At 41.5% G+C, this 16,169-nt stretch overlaps 1 protein-coding gene across 2 annotated transcripts in view; it reads right to left on the bottom strand.

Annotated features, from left to right (window-relative positions):
* The window catches only part of CAAP1 (caspase activity and apoptosis inhibitor 1), a 28,264-nt gene extending 16,245 nt beyond the window's left edge, over positions 1-12,019 (bottom strand). Inside the window, exons 1-4 of one of the 2 annotated variants that reach the window (XM_067553163.1) lie at positions 11,459-12,019; positions 9,550-9,750; positions 6,293-6,377; positions 4,357-4,435 (exon numbers count right to left, since the gene is read on the bottom strand). In XM_067553163.1, coding sequence (XP_067409264.1) covers positions 4,357-4,435; positions 6,293-6,377; positions 9,550-9,750; positions 11,459-11,590 — 497 coding nt within the window. In that variant the 5' untranslated portion in view covers positions 11,591-12,019. The remainder of the gene's footprint in view (positions 1-4,356; positions 4,436-6,292; positions 6,378-9,549; positions 9,751-11,458) is intronic. The other variant, XM_067553165.1, reaches the window with a different exon arrangement.
* Between the last annotated feature and the right edge of the window lie 4,150 nt (positions 12,020-16,169).

A 16,169-nucleotide genomic window follows, 5' to 3' on the forward strand; every position in this document is an offset into this window, starting at 1 on the left:
TTCCATAGCACTTTAATGACTAACAAATTTAATTTCAGCAGGCATAAGCTTTCGTGAGCTTCAGCTTATGTCCTCAGATGCAGTTGGTAGACATAAGCTCACGAAAGCTTATGCCTGCTGAAATTAAATGTGTTAGTCTTTAAAGTGCTACGGAATTCTCGTTGTTTTTGCTGTATACAGACTAACATGGCTACCCCTCTGGAACTTGTCTCAGAAAAGGGATTTTAAATCATATAGACGTGTAAAGCCTGAGGTTGAGCCTTTATGTTTGTTTTCTGCATAACTTGTATGTTTGCCTTTCCTTACTATTTCATCTTTGAATCTGTGGTTTTTCTATTAAATAAGCCTTTTGTTTGTTTTTACCCCAAGCAGATCTCTGTTGTACAAACTGTGTGGAGTGTGGGTGCCAAAGTAAGATGGTATCTGAGGGGCTGGTTTCCCACCTTTGGGGGTGACAAACCAGGGGTGAACAGTTCAAGTGTCTGGTAGTTAAACCTTGGGGAGGACGGATTTGGGGAGACTCAGGACTGGATGGCCAGTTGATGTCACCCTGCAAGGAGTAACTAGGCTGGTGGAAGCCAGGGTGAGACCTTGTGCTTGGAGGCAGGCTCAGAGATCTGAGCCATAGCAGCACAGTGTTAAGACATCTGAAAGTTACAGAACAAGTGGTGACAGAATCCTTTACTGGTCTGGGTGATCCCCAAAACATCAAATTTAAAGTCTGGATCCTTGTTTTCCGCACGCTTTGTGATCTGGCCCTGGGATACCCAATAAAAGGTCACCAGAAGATCTGGGATAGTCAACGACTCTTCTTCTGGCATAATGAGGTTGTCTGTTGCAAGGGTAAAGTTTGTGTGTGCAGCAAACAGCTTTCTTGCAGGCTGGTTCAAGACTGTGGAATAATCTCTCCTGATCTGAGAACAATCTAAAACCTCACCACCGAATGCCAGGCAGGCTTTAGACCTATTTTCACTAATATAAAGACATAACACAGCACAACTATTTTCAAAAAAGAAATTAAAATAAAAATCCACAAGAAATATAAATCCACATGAAAGGACAAATGTGACAAATCTTAGATACACTGCTTACTGCACTACAAGAAGGAGCTCTGATGTCATGATGATAAGTGCAGTATAAGAACCTGAATAGAATACCAGTGAACAGATACCAGATGCTAATAGTCACATTAGACATGAGCAACACTAACAGTACCAATGTCCCAAATGGTATAGTTCATCCTATCCCAAGGGGAGAAACACCAGATGAGGATAGTATGTCTGGGTGCAGTCCTGTATTTGGAAGAGAAACATGTTAAAACAAGAATCAACCTTCAAACTGTTAATCTACATAATAAAATCACAGGAAAACTGGATCCAGGAGAGTAACATGACCAAAGCCTGTAAACAGCTACAGATTAAAAGCAAACATGTTACACTGAATATTTCCACACAGTAATGAAAAAACACACATATTGTTCTCATAGCAAAGATAGCTTGACTGCATTACACATATGGAATATATATGATTACTAGTTAGATGTATCCAGTACATTGGCCGCCCATCTACCAACATATCAAGGAATGGCTTGAGACACCTCTTCTGGGCACACTCAGAGAAGGCAACTCAGGAAGAACACTGTTTGGAAGGCCTCCAAGCTTCCACAAGACGTTGTGGGAACACCACCTGGGGCCTCTGCAGTCCCCAGATGCCCAGGAAAAGAGTATTCCTGCAATTCACCAGAACCTACCACAAGACTAAACCTGCTGAAGGAAAATAGGAAAGCAAAGAGGGGGACTGACAAGCAGCTGAAGAATTCACTTCTCAACCTCTGAATGCAGTGAAGAAGAAACAAGCCAGTTTTGTAGACAAATACTAGTTGACTGGCTCCCTCATTAACTATATCCTCATTTAGCTAAAAGTCTTGGAAGGTCACAATTCCTTTGGTTTAATGGTGTTGTATTGTAGAACAACACCATAGAAGCAAATAATGTTGTAAATAGTAAAGATCTGAAAATGGCATGTTAAGAAACTGCACATGGCTCTCAAGTCATGGAACAGATCTATTAGGGTAGCAATCTGCAAAACATTGGCCTTGATCCTGTAATCCTTCTGTATGCACAATTCATATTGACTGTAAGATTTCTACATGGTTTCCAACCTGAAAAAGGTAGGTGACAAGATAACAATCATATCTTACATCTGATAAGGGCTTTCTACATATTAACAGAGTTAATTTTGATTCAAATTTTGAATGGACTTGGGAGAAGTCCAGATCTAAATTTTGCAACTTGAGCCTATCCCACTATATACTTGTGAGCAACCACATCCAAAGGTAGGCAGAGCTGGAGTAAGACTTTTGGAAACAGAAGTAATAGCTTTTCTATTTTTAAGGCAAAAATGTGGAATGAGCAAAATATTCCTTAAAGGGCCAACAAACTACATTTTAAGCCCATTTCGGATTTATCTAACTTGTCAGGTGGTGGATTTGAGGCACCATAAGTCTTGCTGAAAATCACATAGTGAGTTAGTGGCTAAGGAGAAATTAGAACCTACATTCTTTGGCTCCAGTTCCTCTGCTCTTAACCACCTGGGCAGAGCACACAGTTTTATTTTTATTTTATCAGAGCTAATCACTGTAAATATTCTGATATCCTTTGACAACTGAAAAAAATTATACCTTCAGTAAAACCCATCTATCTACAGAAATTGTAAAAGTTAACAAAAACGTTGACTTTGAATAGATGTGATTATTAAAAAAAAAAAAAAAAAAAAATCAGCAAGACAAGAAAATCTAATTGATCATTGGTAATTCAAAGTATGAATAAATCTTTGATTACACACTGGGACGTATTCTTCACATTTTCTTTTGACACATCTACAGGTCTATGAAAACAGAGGAAACAAATGTGATTTTTTAAAAAAAGCTTGATGTCGTGTCATTAATATAATTCAGGAATATAGAAAATGTAACAGCTTACATGAAACAAGTCATTTCAACCCAAAAGCTGTACTGAACTACCCGGCAAATCATTTGGTGAATCATTGTCTGAAAAGACTGTCTTCCAAAAACAAAGATAAATTCCCCTATTTGAACTGGTTTGGAGCATACACAACTTTAAAAATTTGCCACGGATTATAAATAATATAAATGTATTTTAACATCAGCTTTTCTATTATTTCCTGAGGAGTGCCATATTCAAGCTGTCTACTCACTGATATGGTGCAGATCTGACTGACTGTTTTCTAAAAGCTCTTACTGACTGAAATCTTCAATTTATATTCACTTATAGATGGCTTGAAAAAATTACTTAACCCATACTGGCCCAAAGATTAAGCCTATTTAGGTGAAAGATATTGTGACCACACTACACCCTGTTCAGAGACTTCGTCTTTTGCAGGAACCTGTGGCTTGTATGTAGTTCTGATAAATTTCAAACTCCCTCAGAATTCCCTTTGGCTACTAGAAGGGAGAAAAGGATCTGATTATTTTATTTGCACATAAATAGCATTTTTATTCAATTTATTTTGGCTGGAAGTCATGACTACCTGCTTTGAACATTAGTTTTAAAACACCTAGAAGTTATAGAACTACAGTCCTGAATCCTGGCACAACTGATTCAGCCCTTCTGTTTCTGAGGTAGACTAGGTTCCATATGTTTCACTATTATTTAGAGTCTTTTGAATCAAATCTTAAAAACAGGTTGTTGTTTTTTTCCCTTTACGCACACATTAAAATCCCATAGCACTTTCTACAAGCTCAGAAGGATCCCTCAGTATCTTTGGCCAACAGGGTCCGCTCCTCACCCTGATGAGCATGTCACTAGCTGTTACTTTCAAATCCCATCAAGTAGCTACATTTCCAGTGGCGGATGAAGGGATTTCTTAGTTAACTGTCAATTATGTAGAATTTTTGCACACAAAGATGATCACCGTCCAATAAGGTGCATATTGTTTTAGTGTCACACCAAGGCTAAACTTTCTTTTTATTAAATGAACAATGCGGTGGCTTGGTTTTGTAGGACTGATGTGTGGAAAGAAAATTATTTAATGGAAAGTGAAAGGGCTAACAATTTCAAGGGTCTGTCTAACAGATCCTTACAACATAACTATCTTCAACACAGATAGAGTTTAGTAAGGGTTTGCAGATTTGGACCCTAACAATACTAGTCACATTGGCTTCAACTGGATTAGTCATCTGAGTAAGAGTCTAAGGGGAGATCGGGCTCTTTGGTGCTACTGTGAACTGTTCACATCGGTAATCAGAGGAAAGCAAAACCTTTTGCCAAGTTTTTTTTTTAAAGTCACTTACAACAAAGGGTTTGTTTGGGTTTTTTTTTTTTTTCTTTTACTCACTGACTGGTGGATTCAACTCCAGTCTTCTCTCCACCACCATCTGCATCTTCATCAGTATCAGAGTCAGCACCATTCTCACCTTGATATATAAAATTTCAGTGTAAGAGTTTATAGCCAAGTGGTGCCTTCCTACCTGCTTGGCAATATTTACAAAAATTAATTTTACTCAAAGTCAACAGTGTAGTTTTTCCAACTGAAGATGTTCTAAAATTAAATTTACCCAAAAGGAAAAGCAATTTCTGAAACAGCAGCTGCCCACTACTCAAACTAGTTCTTTGATTATCATTGACTTACATGAAAATCCAGTTGGTATGGGGCAATTTCAGCTTTGTTACTGTACTAAGATTAAAGGGCAGTGAAAGGCAGAGAATCAGTTCAAGGCTCTTTGCATGACATAAACCCCACAGTGGGCTACACAAGAGGGGCTATAGGTGAAACTTCCAACTCAGAGGATCTCTGCATCTCTTGCAACCAAAAGGGAACTCAACACTGGCACAGAAAGATTAGCAGTTAACAAGCCAATGTTGAAGGAATTTGGCAGACAGACCAGGAAAGGTACCATTGGGTCTGAGCCAGGTATTATCTGTGACTATACGGCTGTAGTAGCTGAGAGCCTTCAAGTAGGGAGTGCAAAAGAGGCTGCAGACATTATTCCAGCCCATGGATTTGAAGACAACCACAGAGCAGCTACACTTGCAATCCTGGATCCTGTCATACAGCACAATGATATAAAACTGAATTACTAAGCACTAAACTCTGGCTTGCCCTAAGTGCTTGTACAAGAAAATATGAACCCTATTACTCCCCAGCACAGGCTACATAGATCATGTCACAGCAGGGGACAGAACAGTCTACCTGGGACTGCTACACATCTTCATGCACTGGGTGGGGAGTAGGTGGAATTATGACCCCACCCCAACACATCAGCAAGCACAATTGAGCTGATACTGCAGGGGAGGTAATCTGCTACTCATATATAACAATAGCAAGTTATTTGCATCTGTGGAAGTAGGATCTAAGGAAAGAAGTATGGCTATCAAAAGTCAATTCCCTTCCTGGCCTGCTCCTGGGGCAACACAGCTACATACTGCCTTTTGCCATGTGCTGAGAGAAGATTCTCATTCTACCACTAAGACGTTATACAGCCACCATGAATTTCACTTTAGTAGAACAACAATCTAGAGCTGGTCAGAAAAAATTATGTTTTCCTGCAGAAAATGTACATGAAAATGAAAAGAAATTTGCTTTTCTCAAAAAACTTCCATGGAAAATTTAGACTTTTTGTCAAAAGTCTGATAACTGAAAACTTTAGGCTGAACATTGAAAATTTCCATTAGGAAAAATCAAAATTAAATATTTTGTGTTGGATTCATTTAACTTTAAACTGTGTCCACAGAAGAAAAATTCCAGGGGCTCAGGAGGTGGCAGTTTAATGTCAAATCAGCTCAAAACAGAACATAATTTGAGAGTGTCAAAACTCTATATATTTTTGACTTTTTTGACCAAAAGCAAAATTTTCCATGGAAAAAGTTTTTCATGAAAAGGTGTGTTTTTTCAAAAACCCTATTTTCCATATAAAAATAGTTTACACAAAGTTTTAAGCAACCCTACTTATAGCACAACAGATGACCTTGGATAACCACATTTTTCTAACAACAGATATTGAGTTAAGAGTTCTCTATTGTCTTCTTACATATATATTTGGTTAAAGTATATAGAAAGATCTATTTAACCAGATAATTTTAACTCTTTATGGTACTGTAAATTTATTCCCTTTCAAGCTATTTATTTTAAGAGATTTCTGAGGATGCAATGGTTTGATATACAGAATAGATCTATCTTTCAAGGTAGATTCCTTTAATGGAGCACTGCCGTACAATTCAAGACCAAAATCTGTAGAATTTACCATAATAGAAAATAAAGAGCTAGTGCTTACCTTCAAGAATCTTCAGCAGTTTTTTCTCAGAAAGAAGTTCTAACTGATCCAGACAAAGTCTTTTGATTTCCTCCATGGAACAACTCTAGGAAGATTAATGCAATAAATTAACAAAACAAAATACAAACACCACCCCCACACACACTTTCATAATCCACATATCAAAGGAAAGGCATATATGCAAGCCACAACCAAAACTCCTACCAGAAATTAAACTATCTGTTTTCTTTAACAGTAGTTGCAGCTAGCAAGGGGTGTGAAGAGTAACAAGAACGCCAGGGAAAGTGTAGGCTCCTTACTGAAAGGGGGAGGTAACCTAGTGACAGATGATATGGAAAAAGCTGAAGTACTCAATGCTTTTTTTGCCTCTGACTTCACAGATAAGGTCAACTCCCAGATACTGCATTGGGCAGCAAAGTATGGGGAGGTGAGCAGCCCTCAGTGGTGAAAGAACAGGTTCAGGACAATTTAGAAAAGCTGGACATGCACAAGTCCATGGGGCTGGATGCAATGTATCTGAGGGTGGTGAGTGTAGGAATAGGCTGATATGATTGCTCGTGGCGATCAGGGGAGGTCCCGGACAATTGGAAAAAGGGAAATATAGTGCCTATCTTCAAAAAAGGGAAGAAGGAGGATCCGGGAAACTACTGACCAGTCACAGCCTCACCTCAGTCCCCAGAAAAGGCATGAAGCAGGTCCTCAAGGAATCCATTTTGAGGCACTTGGAAGAGAGGAAGGTGATCAGGATCAATCAGCATGGATTCACCAAGGGCAAGTCATGCCTGAACAACATGATTGCCTTCTATGATGAGAAGACTGGCTCTGTGGATGTGGGGAAAGCAGTAGACATAATATACCTTGACTTTAGCAAAGTTTTTGATACAGTCTCCCACAGTATTCTTGCCAGCAAGTTAAAGAAGAATGGGTTGGATGAATGGACTATAAAGTGGATAGAAAGCTGACTAGATCATCGGGCTCAATGGGTAGTGATCAACGACTCGATGTCTAGTTGGCAGCTGTTAACAAGTGGAGTGCCCTAGGAGTCAGTCCCGGGGCCAATTTTGTTCAACATATTCATTAATGATCTGGAGGGTGGGGTGGATTGCACCCTCCGCAAGCTCATGGATGACACTAAGCTGGGGGGAGTGATAGATACGCTGAAGGATACAGAATGACGTAGACAAATTGGAGGATTGGGCCAAAAAAAATCCAATGAGATTCAACAGGGACATGTGCAGAGCCCTGCAATAAGGATGAAAGAATCCCATGCACTGCTACCGACTGGGAACCAACTGGCTAAGCAGCAGTTCTGCAGAAAAGGAACTGGAGGTTAGAGTGGACAAGAAGCTGGATATGAGTCAACAGTGTGCCTTTGTTGCCAAGAAGGCTAACAGAATATTGGGCTGCATTAGTAGAAGCATTGCCAGCAGATCAAGGGAAGTGATTATTTCCCTCTGTTCGGTACTGGTGAGGCCACATTTGGAGTATTGTGTCCAGTTTGGGGCCCCCCACTGCAGAAAGGATATAGACAGAGTTAAGCAGAGGGCAATAAAAATGATTAGGGAGCTGAAGCACGAGGGAATTGGCTTGTTTAGCCTGCAGAAGAGAAGAATGAGGGGGGATTTGATAGTGGACTTCAAGTACCTGAAGGTGGCTTCCATGGAAGATGGACTAGGCTGTTTCTCAGTGGTGGCAGATGACAGAACAAGGAGCAATGGTCTCAAGTTGCAGTGGGGAAGATCTAGATTGGATATTAGGAAAAGCTTTTTCACTAGGAGGGTGGTGAAGCACTGGAATGGGTTACCTAGGGAGGTGGCGGAATCTCCATCCCTAGATGTTTTTAAGGCCTGGCTTGATAAAGCCATGACTGGGACGATTTATTTGGGGTTGGTCCTGCATTGAGCAGGGGGTTGGGCTAGATGGCCTCCTGAGGTCCCTTCCATCCTTAATCTTCTAAGATTCTAGTCTATGAATTGCCAGCCACAGCACAAGTTTACACACAGTTTTGTTACAGTACTTCAATCCTTGTGGCAACAACTGCCCTGCAAGGATGAGATGAAGTTTTGGGGGATTTTTTTTTTTGGTCTGTCTGCCTCCTTGGTTTAAACTGAATTACATTAATCTTGCTCAATGTCTCAGACTGGCAAGCTGTTCCCTTTATCTCTTTAGAAATTAAAAATAGAAGTTTGGAAGCTGCAAAGAGAACAAGTCTCAGTGTGAAAAAATAAAGAAGGATGGGACAGCAGGCCAACCAGTAAGAATTAGCATAAAAAAGTCCATTTGGGTCATGTTAGAAGATGCACACTTCCAGAATATTTTTTGTAAGGAAACATACTTTCAATCACTAATCTGACCCCCATGGCAACGGACATTTCCATCTTAGGCTTCTCTTCAGGAGAGGCTGCTAATCTTATCAAATTGTATGTTTTTGTTTAAACACGAACAACATTCCTCCAGAGTGAACATTCCAAATTAATTTTCATTTGTGACCTAGGGGACTGGAACCCAGAACTGAAGCAGATGATATAAACCAGCCATTCATTCTACAGCATGTTCTAATAAAAAATTAGTCAGGTCTTACTTTAGCAGTTGTGGTATGACAAAATTATGCTCTATTATTCTTGGTTTCCCTTCCATATCCTAGAAGAGTTTAATATATTACACAAAGATGAAAACATTTCAATAGTTTTAGAAATATAAAAATCAAGTCTCATTATCAGTCAGCTTGATTTTAAGAAGTCACGACACAAAGCAGCTCTTCTACCCAACTATGAAATGCTGTCATCTCTATATATCACACTGATGAGTACGGTATCAATACTTAGATAACTAAAAGTACAGCAACATCTTAAAAATACATAGCAATAATATGCAATAGTTTAGGACAAAGTGAATACCACATACAAGTGGAATTATCTGAGGAATTTAGCTGAACAGAATAAAATAAGTGCATTTGACTAATTTATTGGGATTAACATGCCTACCCATCTTAAAAATATTGCCACAGGATCTTTAAATGACAAGTTTCACCATGGTTTCACATCTCATCTTTATGAAGACTCTGCATAAGGATGAAAAAAGTAAAAACAGAGGACTGTACCCTAGTGGTAAATTATTAATTTAAAATTTCATGTAACTGTTGCTCAGGAGGTATGTAGGCTGCTGTAACATGCATGCTGGAAATCCCCTGGACTGACCTGAAGCAAACAGAGCTTTTCAGCACTGCATGTACTCAAGAATTAAGTATATTTCAGTACCTTCAAAACATCAGGTAGCATTTTCTGCAGTTTCTTCTCCCCGATGACACAGAAGCACTGATGAAGCATTTCTTTTTTGTCTGCAATGTAGAAACTAACTGGTTTTAGTGACACACTGAGGTCTAGTCCACCTTCCTCTATGTCGCTAGGTTCTTCAACTAACTTCTCTTTTTCTGCAGATGGCACAGTGCATTTTATTTCCTAAAATTAAAAGATATTAAAATGCTTGTAAAAAATAATGTAAATGGTCTCTTTAAAAGGTCAAGAAAGGAGGAAAGATTTTACAACTGTGTCTGCCTCAGCAATACAGTTCTTACTATAAAATGTTTAGAAGAATATTACAAATGAACATCTTGTATTACTGGAATGTTATGAACCTTTGAGAGCTTTACATTGTAAGATTGTGAAAGTTACATGAATGCTCTCCAAATGTGATGGTCAAACTTTAACATCTCTCTCAAAGACAGTCAGCTATTTTGCTCATCCTAGTAGTCGGAAAGACCATAAAGCAAAGAGCTACTTCTCCACATAACCTGAAAAATATATATGCGCCGGGGCCGGGGGAGGGGAGGAAGAGAGAGAGAGAAGGAAGAAGCACCCAAAACTTTGCCCACTTGGCTATAGCTGTGGAAAATAATGAGAGAAATGTTTGGCAGCACAAAAACCATGTTCCTCAAGTATGTCTGACGTAGTTAATCTCAATTAGCCTTTGTAAGTTTACTGCTAATGACAAATGTCTTGCACAAAAGATAGTTTGTGCACAATATTTCGGGGGGCAACTTTTTTAAGAAAGGGTGAGGTAAATGTTCTTATCCAAGCATTAAGGACAGTTGCATAACATGTACTGAGCAGAGGTATAGGGGTACAGGAAAGGCTCAGAGATTCCCCCAGAAATTTATTTTCATGTAGCCCTCTTTACCACCAAACATTAATAAAAATTAGCTAGTAACTGCTTTCCTACAATGCAATTCTGTAGATACCAATATACAAATTTTGGTCACCTCTGAAAGTTGTCCCCCATGTAACTTCCCCTGGAAAAAGTTATTCAGCTCACCAATACTCAGACTAGTAAGTACCACACAGTTTCTACACTTTATTCCTCCTCCAGATTGGTTTGCTTTTTTTTTTTTTTTTTAAACTCTGTGTTTGTCTCTGTTCTTTTCTATTTTCATGCTGTGTGTAAAATGCTTGTGAGCTTGATGCAGAAGTGGGTTACTTTCCCTGACTTGAAGTAGTCAGTTTTTTTTTTTTAATTCAGCACTTCACTGTGGCTTCAATAGGAAACTGACTTTAGCCACTCCAAAGGAAAGGGAGCAAGTAGCTGCTTCAAATCCAGTACTCTAAGAGGAGCTAGCAAGGTACCACCATTGGGAAGCGGAAAGGAAGTGGGTGCAATACCACCCGCACTATGGATTGATCTGGGGACTGCAAGAGAAGGCGGGGGCAGGTCTTGGAGGAATAATTCCAATCCCAGTTCTTGCTTCTTCCCTCGATGCCAGTGGGTCGGGCTTTAGCAGAGCCCTGTCAGGGAGAAGCTGTCCCGGGGTGTGGGGAGGGAGGGGCCATCCCTGGCGATGTCCAATCGGATGGGCGCTCTGCTCCACCCAGCTGACCTGACCCACAGCAGCCAGTTAGGGTCCGGGCTGTCCCACGGCCCGTCCGTGTCACGCGGGGGGGGGGGGTCAGACCACATGATCCCAGCGGGTCTCAGACGGAGCACGCGCCTGCCTAGCCGCTAGCCAGTGCCAGCACCTCGCCCTCACCGCCACGCAGCCCCCCCCGGCCGGCTCCGCCAGCTCAAAGCCACCCCCCCCCCCCAGCGCCCTCAGGACCACGGCGGGCCTCGCCTCCCACCCAGAGCGCCGCCGCTCCCGCTCGCCCAGCCGCACGTTCCGGGGGGGGCCGTTACCTCCAGCAGGCTGTGGCTGGGCTCGGTGCTTCGCCGCTTCCCCTCGCCGCCCGCCGCGGCCGAGGCCCCCTCGGGGCAGCTGGAGCGAGAGCGGCGCCGCTTCTTCTCCTTGGAGGATTTACGGCCCGGCATCGGCCTGCTGGCGGCGGTTGCAGCCGCGCTCCGCCCTTCCCCCACCAACGGTCACATTCCGGCCCCGACGAGTCGGCGACAGAACATTTTTCACGCCGGTGGGTGCCTCGCCTCCCTGCTCCCTCCCGCGGCCGTCGCGGGATGATTCCGTCACCACCACGACGGACGCGGAGCGCCGCTGCCTCAACCAAGTAACCGCGGGCTCTTGGAGTCTCCTTGGTGACGTGAGGGGCTGGGGACGGGTCGTGAAGGACTTCCGCGAAATCCCTTCCGGCGCTTAGTGATGATGCGGGGGGAGGGGAAATAGTTACAGAGACGCTGCTACAAGTGCTTCTGGTGCTGAGAAAGGCAGCGGGGAGGCGGACCGACCGCTGTGCAACCCTACCCCCCTCCCTCCGTCTCCTGGCCCAGTGTTCCCCCTTCCATGCCCCTCCCCCCGTCTTTTCCCCCCAGGACTGTTCAGGGCTAGGTCCTCACTCCTCTTTCAAGGGGCCGGGCCGCCTGCACTTTTGCCTCCCTGCCACAGATTCAGGCTCTGTGTAAACGAGCGCAGAGTGTGAGCGGACTGGAGGCGCGCTTGCTGCAGGCGTCTGGGAGAAGAGGGGGCTCGTAGCATGGTTAGGCAGAAAAGCCCATTAAAATAAAGGACAAGAAACCAGCCAGCAGCCACCTGTACAGGGGCGAAGTTTCCCAGTGAGGGGAGAGTTAGCATTCGTCATAGCAGTAGGGTGCATGCTCACATATCCTGGCTATCCAACTTCTAGACCTGCTTGTCCTCCTGAAGCATTTTCCTTCTTACCTTAATTAGGAATATAGGTCCAGCTGCCAAATCTTTCCACCTTCTTTTACTGAACACGCAGTTGACTCTGTAGTTTGCCATATAGCAGATCAAGTCAAATTCTGCAACACCAGTGTTTGGTGCCACCACTGCTACCCCCTTATTGTGTTCCAGAGATCCGAGCTGCTGTAAGGTCAGGGGAAGCAGCACTGCAAAGAGCAGAGATGGATGGGTGGGATAATGTTGCTTACTCAGCTAATTATATGGAAACTGGAGCAAAGCTCAGGTTTCAGAATCATCTAAGGTGCCCTATAAGGTGTGATTTTCCTGACCAACCGGGATGGGCAGTGTTAAGAGAGGGAGGGAAACTCCACAGATGAACAACAATCACAGATGGGATAACTGAATGTACTATTTGCATATTTAAAACTTGCCTCTCTATTTCTGTGGAGCATCCTTGCCCCACCCAAAAAAAAAATCCCAGGTGGAATAAGCACATTATCTGGATGTTTCTGGTAAGAAAATAGTTAATATTGACATGTACATAGTTATGATTAGTGTAGGATAAATATGAAATAAAAGTTAGCTTAAGTTTGGTTAAGGAAATATGTGTTGTAAAGAAAGGCCCTGACTAGTACGAAGAAGGGAGTCTGAAAATAATGAGTTATAGAGCTAGAAGGAATGAAGTAGACAGGCTGTCTGCTTCAAAGAATAACTAATGAGATAAGGGGAAGTTTCTAAAAAGCAGCCCTCTGATCAACGGGGTCACTGCAGATGGTTTTAAATAAGAAAAGGAACAGGTCTTAAAAGGAGCCAACATAAACCTTCCCACCCCAAATACTACTGTTATATTAAAACTAAAGCCTATGTGAACCCAGGTGTAATGGAAAAACTATTGATCAGTAAGAAAAAGGGAAGGAAAGGCCTGGGAAGAAAGGAAGTTGTAAATCTAATCTAATTTAAAAGTGGAACTAAGGGTGAGCTGTCTCAAATTAGTTTTTAGCTATATTTCTGTAATTGGCAATGATGTTTGTTTGTTTAAGAGTATTTAAAAAAGTTAGTCTGGGGGTTCTTTGATCATGCTGGACCACACCAGAATGAGAGATTTTCCCTAGCTCTGACCTATTTGTAAGTGTTCTGATCACATGCTTACAAATACTTTGTTACCTTATTGGGTGTAGTGACAGCTTATTTTTAGACATGTTAGGCATGTTTACAGCAATTTTATAAAATACCATTTGGCCTTGGTCTTTATAAAGGAATTTATGGTTAAAATAGTGTCTGGTAGTCTCCCATATTAATAATGTCTAATATTAATTCCAACCATTAGGCTTTATAGTTAACTCAATCAAAATGAATGCTGCAGTTCACACTCTGTGCTATTTCAGTGTCTGTCTCTAACGAACATTGATTGCATTGGTTCACCTTTGCAAGCTTATCTTTGCAACCAGAAGGTTAGAAACACTTTCCCATCCCCAAATGAAAGCATAAATTCAATAGAAAGCAAAGTATCAAATGCACAGATGCTAAATTCTACATAAGAATGGCCATACTTGGTCAGACCAATGGTCCATCTAGCCTGGTATCCTGTCTTCCAACAGTGGCCAATAACAGATGTTTCAAAGGGAATGAACAGAACAAGGCAATTATCATCCTGTCATCCAATCCCAGCATCTGGCAGTCAGAGGATTAAGGACACCCATAGCATGGGGTTGCATCCCTGACCATCTCAGCTAATAGCCATTGATGGACCTATCCATGAATTTACCTAATTCTTTTTTGAATCTAGTTAGTTTTGGCCTTCACATTTCCTGGCAACAAGTTCCACAGGTTGACTGTGCATTGTGTGAAGTACTTCCTTTTGTTTTAAAGCTGCTTCCTATTAATTTCATTAGGTGACCCCTGATTTTTGTTATGTGGAGGGGTAAATAACATTTCCCTATTTACTTTCTCCACACCATTCATGATTTTATAGACCTCTAGTCATCTTTTCCAAGATGAATAATCCCAATCTTTAATCTCTCCATTTATGGAAACTGTTCCATACTACTCTTAATCATTTTTGTTGCCCTGGAAATTTAGAACTGTGATTTCTAGCAGTCCTGCATATCATCTTGTTGCTGAGTGTTTTCTTTTAATGTTTAATAAATAGCCAACTCCTTTTAGAATTAATGGGAAACTTCTACCATTAACTTCAGTTAGATTTTGGGTTAATATGGTCATTGGTATTTTTTTTTATTTGAGAGAGAGAACTCATAGTATGCAGTAATATGTAGGATGAAGTTGTTTTGATTGAGTCAAGTGCCTGTGAGTTGATGAGATGACACTAATGAGATAATAGACATAACTACATTTAATGAAGCTCAATTCAGTTGGTGCCAGTATGCAGTAGAGTTCTCAAAACATTTACAACAGAGATTCTTATGGATTGCCTTATCAAATTATGGTTTATAGAAGAAATAGTACCTGTACAATTATTCTATTTATGGCAAGGAGTAACACTGCAGGGTTCGCTTCCAGGTTTGTCTCAAAGTTTAAATTTCCCTCTCTTTCAACTCAAACAGCATGACCAAATAGTTTATGGACTATCTGTTTGAGATTGGCATGGATGAGAATGAACTGTCATAATACTTAGTTCTGCATAAGCCCTTTTCTTCTTACGATCTCAGATTGTTTTACAAAGGAGGGTACCATTACTCTATTTTACAGAGAAAGTAAAGCATAGAGGTTAAGGCCCAGATCCTCAAAGGTAGTTAGGCACTTAGCTCCACTGAAATCAATGGAAGCTAGGCACTTAGGTACCTGAGGATCTGGGTATAATTGTCTTTCCTAAAGTCTCACATCAGGTCAGCTAGCAACTCACTGCTGCTTGCATCAAGCCACCTGGAAGCACAACTGCTGGAGAGGAAGATGGTATTCTGGTTAGGGCACTAGCCTAGGGTTTAGGACCCAGATTCACTTTCCTGCTCTACCACAGACTTCCTGAGGTCTTGTATCTTCTCTATACCTCAGTTTCCTATCTCTAAAATAGGGATAACTATACTGCCCTATTACCCAGCGGTACTGTGAGGATAACTACATTAAAGACTGTGTGCTAATTGGAAAACGCTGTGATGGGGACTATATAAAATACCAAAAATAGACACACGGCTGTTTTTATAATCCTTGATCCTTCTGTCGGTCTACCAATACTGTGCTAGGTGTTGTGCAAACACAGGAAGAGAGTCTGTCCTGAAGAGTTTAAAGTTTAAGGCTAGGATTTTCAAAGAGGGCCAGAAGGAGCTGGGCAATCAAATCTTATGGCAATTCAGTGGTATCTGGGCACTTCGCTTCTGACACTCCTTTGAAAATCCCAGTTTAAGAAGGCTATTCTTGCCCCCAGTGTGCCTGGAGGACAATTTCTCAAGACGATTTCCTTTATGCAGTGAAATAGTAAAGGGCTAATCTGTTGTCCATAGCAGTGTTCTGGTGCTGATAACCTCTTCCCCTCTGTGACAGACTCAGACTTATTGACCTATGTCAGATGAAACATTAAGAGAAGGGACTAGGGCAAAGATTTTCACTAGTAACTTTTGAGCCAGGCTCCTAAACTCATTTAGGAATCTCAAAATTCAGCAGAGTGCTGAGGAACCAACATCTTAGGTTCAGTACCAGGACAAGGAGTGGCCATGCAGCCTGCTTTGCAGACCTTAGGAATAGTGCTTCCCTGTCCTTGGAACAGAGCACTACGCAGGCAGGAAGAGAAGCAGGTGCCCCGTTTCCCAGCCATTTTTATTTTTAATTGCATTATTCCAGCTTAAT

Source organism: Emydura macquarii, unplaced genomic scaffold, assembly GCF_026122565.2.
Source record: "Emydura macquarii macquarii isolate MOO-44397 ecotype Brisbane River unplaced genomic scaffold, CSIRO-AGI_Emac_v2 contig_1451, whole genome shotgun sequence".
NCBI classification, from domain to species: Eukaryota; Metazoa; Chordata; order Testudines; family Chelidae; genus Emydura; species Emydura macquarii.